This window comes from Marmota flaviventris, chromosome 18, assembly GCF_047511675.1.
Source record: "Marmota flaviventris isolate mMarFla1 chromosome 18, mMarFla1.hap1, whole genome shotgun sequence".
NCBI lineage: Eukaryota > Metazoa > Chordata > Mammalia > Rodentia > Sciuridae > Marmota > Marmota flaviventris.
The window spans coordinates 34,365,774-34,384,841 of NC_092515.1; the positions used below are offsets into that span (position 1 = coordinate 34,365,774).

The following is a 19,068-nucleotide window of genomic DNA, read 5'->3' on the forward strand; positions in this document are numbered from 1 at the left end:
ATCTTCAGGAATGGCTTGATCAAGAGTCAGTTGGGGTCATCAGGACCTGGTTTTTAACTTTTCATCTTGTAGCTGTCTCCTTCTGTGTTGACTCCACTCTTCTTTTGAGGGCAGGATGACTATTATAGAGTCTTCTTCCTGTATCCTCTGACAATCTTGTGACCCTTTCTGGTCATCAGAACATGTTACTGTTCTTCCTAAATCCAGTTTTGTGTCTAGAGAAATGGGATAGGCTGATTGTCTTATACTTGGGTTGTCACTTCTGCCCCTAGTGTTGGTACCAGAGCTCTACCTAGGTCACATGGAATGTGGGAATGGATGGTGATGGATTACCAAGAGAATACCAAGTTTCTGCTAGATTAGTCGGAAGAATGCTAAGGGTAGCAAACAAGAAAAGTTCACTGTAGTGAGTTCATAAGAAGGGAAATAAATTATTGGTATCTTTGCCAATTTTTCCCTGTTGCCATTAGTCCTTACTGAGTTGACAAGTGACAATTTGAATAGCTTTGTAGGTTTTTTGTATCCCTCCATAGTTAATTTTACATTGTTTGGTTATCTGGGCTGAGATTATCACCAATTTCTACTAGCCCATAAGAAAGCTCTTTATTTAAATCTAAGAAACTTACAATTGATACTGTTAGTATGTGCCCTTGTCTTTATAAACATGTTTTAATGAGAATATTTTAAAAGTCCATTGACAACTAAAAAATATTTTTTTTAAAAGAGAACATTTTGTTTTGATTATGTCTTTCCTGTACATAGTGCAGTTTGCTTATACTTTATGATCTCAGTATTTGTTGTTGATTGATTTAGTTTCCTCACTCTAAGTATCTGACTAATACACTTATTAGTATTAGTCAGCTACTAAGATCAATTATTTATTAGTCAGATACTAAGTATCTGACTATAAGTGTGATTGAAAACCCCTCCCTGGCCTGAGCAGGGCTGTCTTCCTTCGAGGACTTCAACTTTAAACTGCTCTTTTCTTGGCTTTGGACAAACACTCTGGAGATAACCAAGTTATATTGGGAATGGCTAGGCTGTGCTTTTCTCACCATATGGCTATTAAGTGACCAGAGGAAAATTGAGTGAGGAAGTCACTGCCCTTGTCTGTCCATCACAAGGACATTCGTAACTGCCACCTTCTCTTTCTGGTCCCCAGGTCGAGTTTGAGTGGCTGAGACAGTTCTGGTTTCAAGGCAGTCGATATAGAAAGTGCACTGACTGGTGGTGTGAACCCATGTCAAAGCTGGAGGGACTGTGGAAGAAGATGGAGAGTGTGGTAAGTAGCTGAGGTCTGGGGCCGCGTTTTCTTGAATTCTGTGTGTTCATATCCCGAGCTCTCTAATTTGCATAGGCAAGTGCATATTTAATCATTCCAAATTATTGACTTAGATTATTCTTGGTAAGATGATGGGACCAGCTAGGATTTTGTTCATACAACCTCAGCTCAGTTAATAAACAGACCTAGGGTATATTCTGCATCGAAGGCTCTGTGCCAGGGGTGTGCTGGGAACCAGTGATGACAATCATATCTAAAGTTCATTTGCATTTTTAAGACACCAGGCACTATTCTAAGGGTTCTCCATGCACCAACTTTTAAAATTTTTCCAACGCTAGGTGGTGTCAAATTCTGTTATGAGCCTTACTTTATAGCTGTGAAAACCGAGGCTCAGAAAATTGCCTCTCAAGGTCCCTGGGTAAGTGGCAGAGCAAGACTGAAGCCCAGGCAGGCTGGCGCCAGAGCTGGTGCTCCTCACCACTGTGATCCAGGCATTTAACAAGGAGAGAGACATGAGTGGCATCAGGGGTTACATTAGCCAAAATGAAATTCTATAAACAGTTTAAAAAACTAAAATTGCAGTCCAGACAAGGGAGTGTTAAATTCAGGCCACGGGAGCTAGGACTGTTTTGCAACTGCAGATGTGACTTTTGGGAACCTTGGATGGGGAGGAGAGGAATGGGATAGGGCACTGGGAAGGAACATTGGGCTCTTGGAACTGTAGAAACAAGATCACAAATGAAGAACTGAGCAAGGAACACCAGGGGGAGAGTAAGAAATATCAGGAAGGCAAGTTGAAGCCCCTTAATTAAGTCTTCCTTGAAATAGTCGTAATAATAGCAGACACCTAGATGATGCTTGCTAAATATCAGACACTATCTACGCACTTTCTTTGTAGTTTATTTAACTTATATGACAACCCCATAAGGTAGGTATTATTTTTTCCCACTTTTACGAGTGAGGAGACTAAAGTCTTATGTAACTTTCTCAAGGCCCTGCAGTTAATAGGTGGGTGAGCTGGGATTTGAACTGAAGAAGGCTGACTCTGAGGTCCTTGTCCTTCACTGTCTTCACTGTTCTGCTCCAAATAGTTGAATTCGAAATGTAGTGGAAAAGTGATAAAAGCCTGCTAAATTCTGGAGAGAGTACCATTGCACGAAATTTGAAATGTGCCGAAAACAACAAACTAATCTGCAGAAATGGTAGCCATTGCTGATCCCTATTTTATGTTCTTAACTGCTTTATTGATGTATTATTGACATTAAAAAGTCTGTACATATTCAATGTATACAGCCTGATAAGTTTGGAGATAAATGTATACCCATGAAACTGTTGTCATAATCCATGCTATAAACTTATCCATCACCGCTAAGTTTCCTCCCACCTTCTTATTTGTTAGTATTGTGATAAGAACAATTAACAGAATCTATCCAAATCCCTATTTTATAATAATGAAAATGTTAAATCTCAGCCATGAAGGCCCCAGTATTAAAGATTGGGTCAGAATTAGGACCTCAAGTCTTTAAACCATGCCCTTTTTATGGAAGGGGAAGGGATGTTGTAATTATTCTTTTAGTGTATTAACAATATCACAAAAAATTATTTCTCCAAAGACCTGAATCAGTGCAAAACTGAGCATTGTAATACTGAGTTGGAGGTGATGAAAGGTCCTTACCTACATTTCCATAGTTAGTTCTGTTTCTAAATGAAGCCTGGCTAGAGGATGTGCTCTCTTTACGGGATGTATGCAACTTCAGTTCCAGGGAATTTCCTTTTTAAAACTCCCAATGTGTAACTTGGATTTCATCTATTTACATATGAATTTAAAATATCTTTACCTGGGTTGGAGTTGTAACTCGGTGGAGAGGGCTTACCTAGCACAAGTGAGACACTGGGTCTGATTGATAGATAAATAGATAAATAAATAAACAAACAAACAAATAAATAAATAAAGGTTGTGTGTCTGTCTACAACTAAAATAAAAAAATAAAAATAAAAAAAATATCTTTACCTGCTAAACCTTAATTCTAAGACATCAGCTTGACTTTGAAGTTGTAATTTGTAAATGTTAAGAATGAGAAAATAACAAAGGAACTCATTGATTTTGTAAAAAAGTAACTTTATAGCTTATTTTTGTTTTTAAAAATCTTTGATCTTTGATCATACGAGAGATGTTCTCTATAAATTCATTTAAAAGATACATGTGTGTGTAAAAATATATATATACATACAGAGGAGATACACACACACACACACACACGTATGTATTTGGTGGTGGTGGTGACATATTAGAGAAACTATCTTCTATTTATTTTACAGCTCTCATGTAAAAAATACCAAAAGAAATAGCAACCCTGGGAATTTTCCAGAGCTAGTTTCCTTTCGGTTGGTGTGGCATTCCTAAGTGTGCTGTAGGAAATCCATGGCCTGGTGCCTCTTCTCTGCAAGCCTCAGGGTGATCATTATCAGCAGAGTGAAGGTTTGGGCCAAGATAAAAGGGATAGTCCTTCTAAATTAAATTTAAGCACTGCTTCAAGCCTTTCAAAATGACTTTTAACAAATTCATAATAATTTATTTTTGCTATTGGAAGAGACAGAAGAGAATAATCATTGGAAAGGTCTAGGGCTCTGTGGCTCTTTTAGTGCACTGCCATCTGGTACTTGTTGTACGGGGTGGAACTGGCCCTAGCTGGTTAGATTCCTACTCTGTATCAGCCCAGCTCCTTTTTTTTTAAGTTGCAAACAGTAGGGGGCAATGTTGAGCTGCCATTTTGAGGCCCCAAGATGCTAGCCTTTCAGGAAAATGCATACAAATGTACCATTAACTGTCAAGAATTATCCCTGTTGCTTCAAGTTAGCTGTAATCTCCAAGATTCCATAACACAGGAAATCAGTTGTGGGTTAACAAATTCAACAGCAATTTAACATAAAAAGTGCAGTGTTTGGTGCACATTTGGATCCTATAGAATTAGACTTAATCTAAACGGCATTTCTGAATGTACCAACTTTGCTTCCAGGGAATATACTACTCAAAATTATTATCATTTTAGACAAATGATTCTTTGTTATCTTTATGCTTTTTTTTGAATTGTAAAATCCATGTGTGTGTTGCGGAAAAATTTCTTTAATCAATGCATTTTGTCTGTTCTGCAACATAACATCGATCTCTTTTGGCGAGAAAATAAAATAAAAAACCTCAGGCAATGTGTGCTTTACTTTTCCCCTTTTGCTTATGAGTAAAGCAACCTTTGACAGCCCTTGTATCAGGGAAGAGACTTATGTTGTAATTTCTCTCTGTCTTTGTATTCTTTCCCCACCCCCCCTGCTTTGTGGTTGGGAGGTGTAGTCTCAGGAAGGATAGAGAAGAATGGAAAATGAGCTTTGAAATAGCTTTTCTTCCATTAATGGTAATTGCTTCACATGTCATAACCAGTCACATATTTCAAAAAGTTTAGTCAGCTGTCTCTAACACTCCCCTGGCCTCTACTTCCCATTCCCTGTCCCAGCAAGCACCATTTTTATCGCACTGTTTATTCATGCCATTTCTCTCCCGTAGGATAGTTTTACCCTGTGCATGCTCTTGTGATGTAAATGTTAAACCTTACATTTGAATGACATTCTGATAAAATATCACTTTCCCTGAATATTACCTCATGAATTTATGAGCCATTAAGCCCAACGCTACGTAACCCTTCCTTACAACCCAGGAATTCAGCCTAGCCTTTTCCCCCATCTTTGTGCCCTATTCAAGAAGTGTTAGAACACTGTCATGCTATTCAAATATTTGTATTTTATTTTATTTTTGAACCACCCTACTACCTCCCACCCAAGATTATTGTATTATGAGGAGTCTCTTCAGGATAAGAGAGAGTTACCATTTGAAAGAAACTGTATAAGCTTTGCTTTCTGGGTAAAGAGGCATATGAAAAGCTGAAATCTCCTGTGAGGTGAGGAAGTCTTGCTGTGGCCAGAGATTCAATGGATAGGCCATTTGTCTCTCAGGGTCTGGTATCGCTCTTTGCAAAACTGACATTTATTTTACCTATAAAAATGTTTTAACACTATCAAATTCACAGTGACACTGAAAAGAATGCTAGGTGTGAAATCCTCTAAATTGATGACATTTATTCATTTCCTTTTGACCTTAAAAAAAAAAAAAAAAAAAGAAAAAGAAAAACCAAAATAAAACCTATTTGCTTTAATCCAGTGGAAATATTCTAGAATAGTTTCCAGAGTAAACATTTTCAAAAGTACAGATGATTTATATCCTGGAGAGAAATTTCTTCATGCGTTTTTTCATTGCTTTTCCTTTTTGAAGAGAAAGTAGATCCTGATCATTTTGAATTGTTTCGAATCCCATTTCCTGTCCTGACAGTTCCTTGTGTTGGAATTGTGGCACATTTCTATGGCGGTTGGCCTTAATAACCTTTATTGACTTCAGTGGGCAGGAGCCAAGACTGGATTATTTTAATGTATCCGTTTTGAAACTGTGTAAAACACAACATATAATTATGTTAGGTAAGCTATAGGCTACATTTAATTCCACCCATTTATGTTAAAATTTGGCACAGGAGAGCAGAGAGATGTGGAAAATGAGTAGGTGTTTTATTTAATAATGTAACCAGTTTCTTGTTGTTAAAGTTTTAAGAGAGAAATGTACTTAAGAATGTAAAGGTTGTCCCTGACAAGGTATTTATAATACTTTAATTTCAAGATGAGTCCTGCCTCTTTCCTTGTCATTTTAGCCTGTGTAAATCATCTTGGGGAGCCTTCTTTTGCCAAACGGATGTGGATGGCCTCAGTGTAGGTTATACTGTTGTAGGAAGTGATGGAGCTGGTTTGGGGAACAGTTAATGAAGCAGCGATTTAGATTAGATTCTTATAACTGAATATTGGAACAAGGCTGCTTTTTCACATACTGAAAAATATACTGAGCTTATTGCTATTTACTATTGCGTAATAATAGTTCAGTTAGCTAAATTTATTTTAAACCTTCTTCTAGATTAAAGATTTTGGGAAGTATGAGGAAAAAAGTGATAAAATATAAGTATTAACTGTTGGTTCATGTGAATGGTAGAATCAGTTTATATAATATATTATGTTTCTATGTTATATATGTGTATATTTTTCCTTCCCATTAATATACTAAGTTACATGTGCTAACATAATCCTATCTTCCATATTTCAGGGTTAGCATTTCTGATTTAGAAACAGAACATATTATGATAATTTACGCTCTGGTGTGAGATGACTGGTGGTTTAAAACTAAGATTTAAATTCCCTTCTCCATTTTCTGATGGGGACAATTCTGAGTGGCTCAAGATATTGTTCAGATTGGAGGCAGGTTAAACAGTTACAAGCACCCAATAATTCAAATTCTGGAACACTATGTTTTGGGAACTTTATGTTTAGATTTGGAAATTTGAAAAAAAAGAAAAGTCACTTTCAGCCATAATAGCTTGAAATCTTTGGCTTGCATTTTGTGTTCACTGGAGGTTGGTTCTTTCCATTCTCCCTACTCACCCACCCACTCCAATTCCCCAACCCTATATTGTTGTATTAAAAGTAAAATATCTTGGGGATAGATTTCAGCATATAATTAAGCAATTAATTTTTAGAAAGTTTTGCTAAACTTCTTTGATTGCCTTCTGAATTTCAGATTTTTCCATTTTCCTTCCTTAGTTGCTACAGATTTAATAGTGAATTTTTAAACATGTTGTGCATTCTGTCTTTTTGTGAGGGGGGAATTACAATTCCAAAAGAATTCAGGCATAAGCCTCAAAAACAGTATGTGTATGGAAAGCACAAAGGACTGTGTTTATGATTCTCTTTGAAGTGTTTTTGCAACTGGATAAGGAAAATTTTAGAAACTGTCTGATAGTGTTCAGGGTAAATACTTAAACCCCTTTAGAGAATTTCACACACAGATACTGTGCAGCAGAAAAAAGGGATACTTATGTTTCTTAAAGCTGCTACAGCCTACAGCTTTGTACTTAAAGACAGAGGTGTTGAATAGAATTCTACTGAGGATACATCCGGTGACAATATCTCCAAGAACATCAGAGCAAACCAGTGGGTAGGACTTTCTGTTTTTAACCCTTACAAGAGCTGTGTGAGTTGCGCTTTATTGGTACCCAGTATTAGGATGTGCCGGGGACATCCCAGGAATGTTAAGAGGATCTTTCTGCTGCCTCTGTACTGCACACAACAGGAACAAGACTAAAATCGCTGAAGATGATGAGACAGAGTGACAGGGGTTAGGCAACGCCAAGTGAAAACCTTGCTATCCCTTTTAACTCTTGTTAGTATTTGGAAAGAAAAAGCGAATCCACAAACACAATTTCGATTTCAGCCTTGATTTCCTAGGGTTTAGTTAAATTGTGCCAATCTTCATTAAATACACACGGGCACACACACACACCCCTGTTCATTTTATGTGTTCTACATATTAAAAAGAAATAGGTGAATTCTCTTGTTTTAAAACTACTCTAAAATTCAAATTGATGTAAAAGGTGTGCAGAGCCTCCTACTTTCCCCTGGGTGCTCTTGCGGCCTTGGCTGCTGGAATTTATTTTGGGTTGCTTTGACAAACAGGCCATCCTAGCATTTAGATGTGAATTCAAGAACTCTGGTGCCAGATTGGGGTGTCAGAAACTTCCATTTTTCCTGTGAAGGATACAGCAGAAAATGAAAATACGCCTTCTTTTCTTTTCTCTAGCTTTTTTTGTTGTTGTTTTTAAGAGCGGGTAGGAGGGGTGATTAAATGTAGCCGTAGTCTGCAATACATTTGCAATATCCTAGAAAATCTCAGTCCAGAAGAATGAAGTAATGTTAAAAAAAACCCAGCAGACCTGCAGTTTTGAAAGGGAAGCAAGATTTCCAATGGACGCTGTGCCATTTATTTGAAGTATTATCCAGATTTTAGGCTCTCTTTCCCCCGAGTTGGCAAATGAATGGTCCCTGAAACTATTCCTTTATGAAGAATATTATGATGATGATCACATGAGAAGATTGCTACAGTATAAATGACATGTGCAAGGTGTCACCAGCGGTGATGTTAGGAGGAAGTAGGAATCGTCCTCAATGTGGGAGGCTTCCTTACTTTTGAGTCTCCATTAGGATTGCCTCCCTTCCGTCTCCTCATTTTCCTGCCTCTGTAACTGGGGTTCAGTTCAGGAACTAAAGACACTTTGGATCACACTGTTATTCTTGGTATATTTCTGTCCACTGTGGGTTAAATACTTTGGGAGGTGGGGCTGGGAATTTTTCCATATTTTGCAAAAAATGTCTCTATGGAGAAATGTGCTTCAAGTGCCAAAAAACAGGCATACCAAAGAGCTCTGGGAACACATTAAGTTGGCTCTTCCGTACATTAAGGGTAACATAACCATCATCCTGCTCTCTCCTCATTGACTTCTGTAAAATAATTACCCTTTATTTTCAATCAAAGGAAATAATGGTATGTTGCTTTTTTCTATATTCTTGAAAGTCTCTCAGGTCCTTTTTTTTTTTTTTCCCTGTGGTGCTGGGGATTGATTCCAGGGTCTTGCAGACGCTCAGCAAATGCTCTACCACTGAGCTAGGTCCCGGCCCTTTTTAAAAATTTTGTGACAGGGTTTCACTGAATTGTCTAGGCTGGCCTCAGGCTTGTGATCTTCTTGCCTCAGCCTCCAGAGTAGCTGGGATTACAGGTGTGCACCAGTATACCCCGTTTGTAGATATTTTTAATTCTATCTCTTCCTAATAAGTAAGTTATGATTTACTTTCTTCGCATTTTCCCTACACAATCTCAGCCCATCTTTAACCACCCATGACAGTCTCACTTGTAACATTTCCTTGATGTGTATAAAAATCTCAGGTAATTTCCTGCTTGTTTTCAATTGATAAGATTGCCTTCAAATAAAAATCTGGAATATTAGGTTTATATCAGAATCAAGCTCCAGTGTTTTGGGCATACCTGCTTTGGTTTTAAAGACTTGGAGCTGGTTGTAGCTTGATAATGTATAACCCTATCACTTAAATATTATTAATTTAAATGGGAAATTATGAAGTACCCAGAATTATGTATCAGATGTTGTTTAACAGATGTTGGGGGACTAGGAGATTTTATAAATGTCATAAACTTTTCATGCATTTAACAGTGAATTTTTTTAAAGGATGGGAATGGTGAGCTATGCCAATGCATATAATAAATTAATATTTTCTTGGTTCTGAAGTCTCAAATCCTGGGACACCTGAATATTAGATAGGAATGATGGGCTCTATTCAGCCATCCAGTAATAGGTATCTCAAGTTTAGCATGTCTAAAATCAAACTCTTAATTCCCTGTAATCTCCTGCTCTTTCCCCCAGTTTCTCATAGTTCATTACCTTGAACCATACTAATCTTCTCTGTATCATTTCAAGTTTAGTTTGTGTGCTAGAGGAAGAGGGTCGAGGGGGGAGGGATTTGAGTGGGAAAGGGGAGTGGGAAAGAAGGGTGAAGTGGATCAAACTAGGTTATACGTGTGTAGGAATAGATCACGCTGAGTTCAACCTTTGTGTATAGCCCAAATGTGCCAATTAAAAAATAAAATTAATAGAAGGAGGACCATTAGAGTAGAAGAAGGGGATCAGGGAGAGGGAAGGTTAATGGGATAATACTGGGGACTGAAATGGAGCAAATTATGTTATGTGCATTTACGAATATGCCAAAATGCATTGTGTGTAACTATAATACAGTAATTTTTTAAAAAAAGAAAAACAAATTGAACCATCCAGTTGCCCTGCTGACCCTCAGAATCCTCTTGGTTTATCAGTCAATCCAGTCAGTTTTATTTTCAAAATATACTCATGGTCTGACTCCGCCTGCTCCCCACCCGCAGTCAGATCCTTTAAAATACATGGCGGCTCATTTCACTCCTGTGGTCTAAACCTACCACCATATTCAGATATCCCCCTTCCTCGCAATGGCCAGTGTCCTGCAGGGTCCGTCCACGCACTCCTCTCCATTATTTCCTCCCCTCCTCCACAGGCCACCTCACTGGGCTTAGAAAGTATCTAGGCCAGTATGTTTGCATTTGCTTTTGCTTCTTTCTGGAATATTCTTCTCTTATTTGCTTGACTCATTCTCTTGCTTCATTCAGGTATCTTTGTCCATGTCCCTTCTTAGAGGAGAGTTCTCTGGCCAGGCTCCCTGTCCTGGGGAGCTCCGCCTTCTTGCCCACACCACTCTCTCTGCCTGCCATTGGACATGCGTTTGTTTCTTGTCCGTCTGAACCTGGTGCCATCCGTGAGGGCAGGAGGGACATTGTTTGCTTTAGTCACTATGATTTCGTGACTGGGACACTGTAGTTGCTCAGAACATGTTTGTTAAAGGAAGATTTGATGCGGGTTTGTGCTCAGGTCCTGCTTTTACCTCCCACCCCTGTTGGTCACTGTGGCCTCTAATAATTCTTGTGTACATTTTCCTAAAATATTACCTCCTGCGCAACAGGAATATTTTTGTGGTAATTTTATTTTTAAATAAACATAGGCCTCACTACGATACCACCAAACATCTTCAACTTCTTTTACAAAAATAATAATATGGAGGGCACAGAGGCATGTCCTGTTTTATGCCTTTGGCATTTCTACCTAAGCAGATTGAGTCAGTGGCGAACAACTTATATAAACATGGGAGATTTTTTTTTTTTTTAAATGAGAGGAGTAAGGAAGTTATTAGTTTCCCAGAGTAACCATGTGGCTCAAACGTGGAGGCATGACACCTTGTCTCATTGGTTGGCCTCCTTCATATTTTAGATTTCCCTACTCTTAAAAAAGTAATCGAGGTAAATTGACTCAAAATTAAATGATGTCTCTAATCAAGCCTGAACTTTTTTGTTCTTAATTTACAAAATTATATAGAGAAAGTGGCAGGTACTGGACAGGTTTTGGGCACAGAACTCGGGAAGTCCCCAAGGAGTAAACTGACTTCCGCTAGACAGGCTGCAAACTGATTAAAATATTTATCATCCTTTGGGTATGCAATAGCTTTTGATGATGGAAGGCATATTAATATTCATCTTCGCTGCTTGTCTACACTTCAGACAGATCCCAGGAAAGGTGGTTCAAATGACCAGTTTTCTTTCCTCACCAGGAGCCCTTGAGCCCCAGTGCAGCTTGGAACCAAGAAATGCCTTGTGATGTGATGCAGTGTCTCCTCTGGGGGTTGGGGATGGGGGAATCCAAACCAGGAGGGACCTTTGGACTGGAAAGCTTTAAAGGATTACTGCTTTCTCACAGGAAGTCTTTTGCTAGAACAAAGGAAAAAGTTGGTCCGTAATTTTATAAGCAGGAGAACTACTGTTGCTATCTGAGTGTGGGAAGCAGACTTGGCTCTTAGTGAAGTGGGGGGATCGAAGCCTTATAAAAGATTTTGATGTGAATTCCACTGGAGGCTGACCCCACCCCCAACACTTTGTTGAGGAAGAAGGAGAAAAATCAGTTGTGTTTGCAGCTGATGCTGAGGTCGCCTGGCTGGCTGTTGGGGTGCTCTGTTTTCCTTTCAGCTCGAGGCGAAGTCTGCATGTGGTGTCCACATAGCCAAGCAAAAGTAGCACGGGGTGGCCTGCTGGGGTTCTTAGGATCTGTCTTTTTAATTATTTTTCCTTTAATGGGAGAAAGAATCTGGCTCTTAGTTATGTTAATTAAGCAGTGTTGCTTTCTGTCTAGGTTGGAATAGCCTTGATTACATTTGGGGGTGCTAATATGAGCTTGAAGAAACTTGATCTTTTTGTTGATTGATCTGAAAAACCTGGATATTGAAGAGCAGATTCTCATAAACAGGCCAATATGTTAAGACCCTTAGTTTCCATCTTTCAAATCTGAGAATTCAGCATCTCTCCCTTTTTACATTTTAGTTTTTATTACTCTCTGCTCCTCAGATATTTTCCTGAAAGAGAACTTGAAAATTGGACAATAATTATGTTTGAAATCTATTTGAATTAAGTGACATCTGAAGAGAAATGTTCTCTCTTCATCCAAGTCATTTAATCGTACACCTATTCCACGTGGTGCAGATAAGTGTGAAGTTATACAAAGAGCCGGGACTTACATCTTCCAGGCTGATAAGGCACAAGGCGGTAAGTAATTCAGAGGAAGAAAAATCAAAAGAGAAAAGGAGATTCTGACAGAGGCCTTTGGGGATATGAGGAATTTTGATAGGTGGAGATGGGTGGAAGAGATTTCAAGGTGGCAGAAGCAGAGACACTGTAGTGGGCAAACACAAGATCAGCTCACAAACTTGATTAGACTGCATGGAGTTTGGTTTGTGTGAGTCCGGTAGTGAGAGATGAGGAAGATTGGGAAGGACCATTTTCTTTGCTTCTTCTTTTCTGCATTTCTTTGCAAGGGATAGGACTTTTACCCCTTAATGACTGCTTTCCTATCAAAGTCTTGGAAGCAGAATTCTACACATGTACAAATAAAAATAAAATGAAGGCTATTTTTTTATTATCTTGCATTTGCAAAGGTTTTACTCGGGAACCAAGTCAAATCCTATTATTTGTCCTAATTTCAAGACCTATCTGCATCCTGAGGATAGCAAATGAGAATACATTACATTTTCAGAATGGGAATTACAAATGAGCTTAGGTATTTTTTCTACCGAGATTTTTTTTCCTCATAAATTTGATACCAGACTAATAATTTGGGGCCTTGAGAGGCAGGTCTTCTCGTGTATGAACCACTTCAGAAATTCTCTTCCTTGTGTAGAGACGCTAGCTGTATTTCCTTTTACCTTCACTATTGGAATTGTGGTTTGGAGGAAATGACATGTCCCCTGCGTCTTATCCAGGTGATAGTCTTGAGGACTCAGTACTTGCATAGCACTATTTTGAAATACAGCTGAAGTGTTATTAATGAGTTGTTTAATTTGGTTCCAGACAGCAGGTGTGGTGATTTTATTTCCACTGCTGAAATAGAGTGGTTTCTTTCCCACGCATATCTCCTCATTCTTTGGCCAAGAGCGTCACATTGGTGGTTGTGCACTGTGTTGTCCTTTATTTGCCATTGAACTTCCATGTGTCAGTCACACCAATTAAAAGACTGAGTAAATGCTGAGAATGTAGATGGTGGTGCGTGTTTGAGTTCTTCTACTTTTATTTGTAGATTCTGCCAGACCCTCACTTTCACCCTCCCTGTGATGCTGTGATTTCCAGTGACTGGTTTTATTACTTCTGAGGTACAAGGTGTTAATTCTTGAGTGAATAATAACCCTGTTTTTTCTTTAGATTTGGATTTTTGAAAGATTTCCTTTACTTTGATTCTGTCTAGAAATCTAAGGACTTGGGGTTACTTTAGAGGACCCCATTCTCCTTGTATAGTAGTGAGATAGAGAAATGATATTATGGGGGCATTGTGTCATTTCCCCAGACAGGTTTATGACAGTCATCCTATAATGGCACTTTCCTTAGAAAACAAATGGGCTTCGTGCATTTTAGAGTGGCTTCTTCTTTGCTGGGCGTGATGGTGTATGCCTGTAGTCCCAGTGGCTCTGGAGGCTGAGGTAGGAGGATTGAGAGTTCAAAGCCAGCCTCAACAACTTAGGGAGGTCCTGAGGAACTTAGTGAGATCCTGTCTCTAAATAATACAAAAAAAGGGCCTGGGGATGGGGCTCAGTGGTTCAGCACTCCTGGGTTCAATCTCAGATACCAAAAATAAATAAATAAGATATCTGTTTCTCATATTGCCAGAGAAATAGGTAACAGAGATGTGGTCATATAATCATTGTTTAATTTCTTCCAAGGCCAGGAATGTTTATTTGGTGCTTTTTTTTTTTGGGGGGGGGGTGCAGGGTAGTGGTATTGCCCTGGTAGGGCCCAAATGGTAGGCACTGACAGACTGAAGCACACTTTCATGGAATCATGGCATGTCAGTGTTGGAAGGGCCAGAGAGATGGTCATTGTCTCCTCTTCCTTTTTGGAAAGAAGAGCTCAGAAGGGAGTAGAGACTTATCTCACTTCTCTGAGGGTCCAGAGCCAGATAATGGTGGCCATGGAACCCAGATTCCCTGTTCCCAGGTCAGGATTCCCCCCAGTCCCTGCCTGTCTCAGGCTGTGCCTTTTCTGATGTGTTTACCTACTCTTACCTGTAGCAAAATATGACAAGGGGAAGTTTTTTCCTGGAACGTTTTTTTTTTTTTTTTTTACTCCATGTTTGATTCTAGCATATCAAAATTAGGCTGTTGAGGTAGGAACGTGGTTTTACTCTCTCGGCATCCATTCCTCCTTGTAGATCTGTTTTCTTCTCTGGAGGCAGCGGAGGAGCATTGTCTTAGCATGGCTACTCCCTGAGCCTGCGACCTGAGCAAGGTCTTTCAGATGAACACAAGACTACTTACATAGGCACGTGGTGCAAAGTTCAAGAGGTATAAAAACATTCACAGTGAAAAGTGGCTTTCTTCCCCTCTGTCCTCTGGACATCCATTTTCCTTCCTCAGATGCTAGCACTATTCCCAGTTTTTTCCTATACCTTTCCAGAGATATTCAATATAGTAATAAGCATGTATGTATTTGATCATCTGAATAATATATCTTGCAATGTCCCTATATTTGTATATTGTTTAAATTACTACATATCTTTTCATTGTATGGTCTCATAATTCATTTAATCAGACTCCTACGCCCTCAAGTTTCCTGTCTTACAAATTATGTAATGTATATCCTAATATATAACCAAAAATTTCAAATAAAGTATAATAAATTTTCAAGTTTTATAAATGATGTAATGACTATTATAAGATATAATTAAAAATTTTTACACTTGAGATCTGTAGCAATACTTAGGAGTTGAATTATTGGATCATAAGGTATATGTATTTTTTACTTTGAGAGAGATGGTCATATTTCCCTCCCTAGAGTTTCTAGTTGAGTGTGAGTGTGTGTGTGTGTGTGTGTGTGTGTGTGTGTGTGTTTAGAGTTTGTATGACATGGCGATATAGTGCCTGTTTTCCCATATCCTCACCACTACAGCATATTACCAGACCTTTTGACTTCTTTGCAAATGTGCTTGGTGAAACTCGCTGTGCCTTGTGCACTTGTATTCTCTCTGTTCGTTCCTATTTGGAGATGAAGAAACTGAGGCTCAGAGTCGTTAACTGATTCCCAGTTCCTAGAACTAGTGAGTGACAGAGCTGGGGTTTGCAGTTAGTTAGGCAGAGGCCACTGCTGTTCTACTCAGGATACTGGTGTCAGCCAAAGTGTCATTCTGTCGCTGTGACCCGAGAATCTGGATAGATCCAGAGGTTCTTGCACGGACCACTCTTACAGCCCTGACTGGTGAAGGTGGGAAGGCTGCTCTCCCACCGTGGAATTGTGTGCCAGGTCAGCTGGATGAGTCCAGGTGATGAGTGCAGTTAGCGTGACGCCCGCTGATGGCATTATGTGGTGGGATTGAGTTCCATACAGGATGTAGGTGGCCCCTTTCCCTGCAGAGTCTGTGGGCTTTGTGCTGTGACTATTTTCATCAGTGGAAAGGGAAGGGAGGGCTCCCTGCCCCTGGAAACATGGCATGCTGCCTGATTTTCTGTTTAAAGTTATGTTCCTGCTGGAGTCTGTTCAGGTCTGAGCTTCAGTTGTCGCGTTCTGATATGATGAGGCTCCTTGGCCTCTCCTGTTCACCGTCGTTCTTCCTCCATCTGTCAGTCTTCATTAGGGTCATTGAAACACTGACTCACTCCCTGTTCTGGGCCTTTTCCTGGCTAGAGAGTGCAGATTGAAGCCTCTACCCTGATGCACTGTTCCTCGGTAAGAGGTCATTTTGAGAAGACACTGGGAGAGTAGAGGTGATTGGAATATGATTGGAATTATGTTTTCTAGTAAAGGCAAGGATGATAAAAGACCTCAGCAAGGGTGGAGTGTTTTCCTTTGAGCCTTCAATAAACCAGATCATAGGCTCCAATGTGGGGAGCCCTTTCAGGACCACATCTCTTGCTGTGTTGCTACTCAGGTTCTGTGGTTGCTATGAGACCATGGATTCAGTCATCAAGTCATTTCAGTGTGAGCCCCCAAGACCCTTGAAGTGGTCAACTTCACTAGTCTTGAGTTAAAAGATTCAGCTCTCAAGTGGGTCAAACTGCAACATTTAGCTGACAGTCACGTGGGGAGTCTACGGGTTCCTCATCTGTAAGGAGATTGTTGTGCGAGTTGCCTGAGGTAATGCAGGTAGTGCTTGGCACATTGCTTGGCGTGTTTTGGGCTCTGTTGTTTTAAGCCTGACCTCTTCTTTCATTCTTCCGTCGATTTATCTGATGCCCCTTCCTTTTCACCTGAGTTCCTATTCCTCCCTTAGACTCTCAACTTATGGGTATGGATGCATACAAACTATGTTTTCTATTCAGGTTTCTGTTCAGAAGTCATTCCTATCTTTTTATCCTGATTTGTTTTTTTTCCCCGGAAAAAGAGTGATAATAATCCATCAGAAATGATGTCTTACATGAGTTCTGCCTTCCCACACTAGGCTAGAAGCAACCTGAGGGCAGGAAGGTTGTCTTGTGTTTCACTGTGTTCTCTGTTCCTGATACAAAGTAATAGCACAACGATTGAATAAGAACCAAGAAGAACAAGTAGTGTCTGGGTGCAGGCTTGGTCTGGTGGGCCTTTTTATCTTTGTGGTGCTTTGAGTGTGAATGTGATATTTGTTGAATGGACTGCTGTCCATCAGTCCCTTCTTCTTGTGGTTCTTTTTTTTATTTTTGCCCAGGGGCACTGCGGATTGAACCCTGGGATGCTATACCACTGTACTACAGATTCAGCCTTTTTATTCCAAGAAAGGGTCTTCCTCAGTTTTAGAGGCTGGTCTCTAACTTGGAATCATCCTGCCTCAGCCTCCCAAATCACTGAGATTACAGGCATGAACCAACCACTAAGCCCAGACCTTCTTCTTGGTTTAATCCACTTGTCAAACTCCCTTATTTAAAAATACTCAACTGTAGAAATCATCTTTTCAATCTTCTCTGGAATGTAATTCCTCTGCATTAGAGGTATTCAGTGTTAGGCTATATGTTAGAGACCCCTGTACGACTTTTTAAAGACACAAGTGGCATCTTTAGGCATTTGAGTTCAGCTATACCTCTTGATCTTGGCTCTATATTTGAATCACTGAAAAAAAATCTTAAAAAAAAAAAAAAAAAACCAAACCAAAAAACAAACCCAAAAAACTCATCATTTAGGTGTTGCCTCCAAAGATACTGATTCAACTCGTCTAAACCATGGCTCCCAGATGATTTTAATGTTTTGTCAAGCTGCAGGACATTTAAATAGTCTCAGAAGTTGAGAACTACCATTCAACAGCAACCCAACATCTCTCCGCGTTAGGTATGATTGAATGGATGAACATGTGAACCAATTAGCAATGAACAGGAAGGCCTTCTCACTTTAAGCCAACACAACTTAAGTTTCTGCTACCTTTCCTTAATTCTCTGGGGACTCAGGAAGGAAAACGTGTATTCATAGTTCTTACAGAGGTTAGAAGACAATGTTAGAAATGAAGGTATAAACAGAACCATGTGAGCTTGGAAGAGGGTTGGAGCTGTAGAATTCCAGTAGGCTTCATAGTCAGTGGGGACTTCTGAGTTGATTCTTAGAATGAGAAGAATTTTCATAGGCAGAGATGGAGGAGGGAAGAGTGGATGCTTCTGGGGAAGGAATAGCTGGCATAGTGGGAGAAACAGGAAAATGCAGCCTGTATTCCAAGAATCTTGGTCATCAGTCTTTTCCATCAAACAGGATGGTGTGTAGCCGTCTTCCTTAACATTACCCTGTGCCTGTCTAACCTGGAAGCCATGCAGAATCCTGGTTTCAGAAGTATCATTTAGATGCCATTTGCTTCTTCTTCCTTTTGTATTGATGCCCAGACTGACCCGCTAGCTTGAAGGGACCAGCAGGTCTTCTGGCCTAGAGTAGGTTGGTCCCCTTGGCCTAAGTACAGGAATCTTCATGCTGAACTGAGTTGGCTTTCTTGGTGAGAAGTGATTTGTTGTGCTGATTAGAATGTAAACACTTTCTAAAGTTGAGTTTTGTCTCTCGTGTGAGGTTTATTATGGCCCTCTGTGTTTATAAACATGTCTTGAACTTGAAGAAGAAATGTGGAAACGTTTGAGCCCCAGGAGCATGTCCATTTGTTTTGAGTATGGGCTGAAATTAAGATACCTTAGCCCCGTCCCTGAGAGTCCTGTATCCCTCCTCCTTCTACCAGTAGCCCTGGATGCTGCCTGGGTTGCCATTCCCTAATCATTCTCTTCTTCTAACTGAGTCAGTAATGTTGAAGTATAATTCATATTCAGCTGACATCTAGAAGGATCCAAAATTCAGGTAGTATTTTAGTTTATCCAAAAAACAATTATTAGATTTTTTTTAAAAAAGATTTTATGTGTTAAGCATTATAGAACACAAAGTCACTACCCCCATGGAGCTCACATACACGCCAAGGAAACAGATATCCCATAAATGGCACATGGCATGGGATGTCAAATGAGAGGGAGAAACAGAATGTTACGTGAGAGTCCCAGAGAGTACATGTCAGATTGAGAAAGTGGGGAGGACTTCCTGGAAGAGGTAGTGAGTGCCTTTCAGTTGGGCCTTGAAGGGTAAATTGAATTTTAACAGGCAGAGATTTGGGGGCCCATTGAGTCAGTGCAAATAGTGGGTGCAGGGGCAGGGCTCTGTAATATAGTGGGGCGTGTTTGCTAAACAGGACACAGTGCCTTGTGATGGTGCTGCAGGACCTCGCTGGGGGTTGGTGGGGGCGGTTGGAAAGGAAGAGGCAGGT

General features: G+C 39.8%; 1 protein-coding gene across 1 annotated transcript in view; it reads left to right on the forward strand.

Moving 5' to 3' along the window:
• Fto (FTO alpha-ketoglutarate dependent dioxygenase) overlaps positions 1-19,068 on the forward strand; it is a 373,197-nt gene that overhangs the window by 178,686 nt on the left and 175,443 nt on the right. The window contains exon 7 of the mRNA XM_027939073.2: positions 1,163-1,282. Coding sequence (XP_027794874.2) covers positions 1,163-1,282 — 120 coding nt within the window. The remainder of the gene's footprint in view (positions 1-1,162; positions 1,283-19,068) is intronic.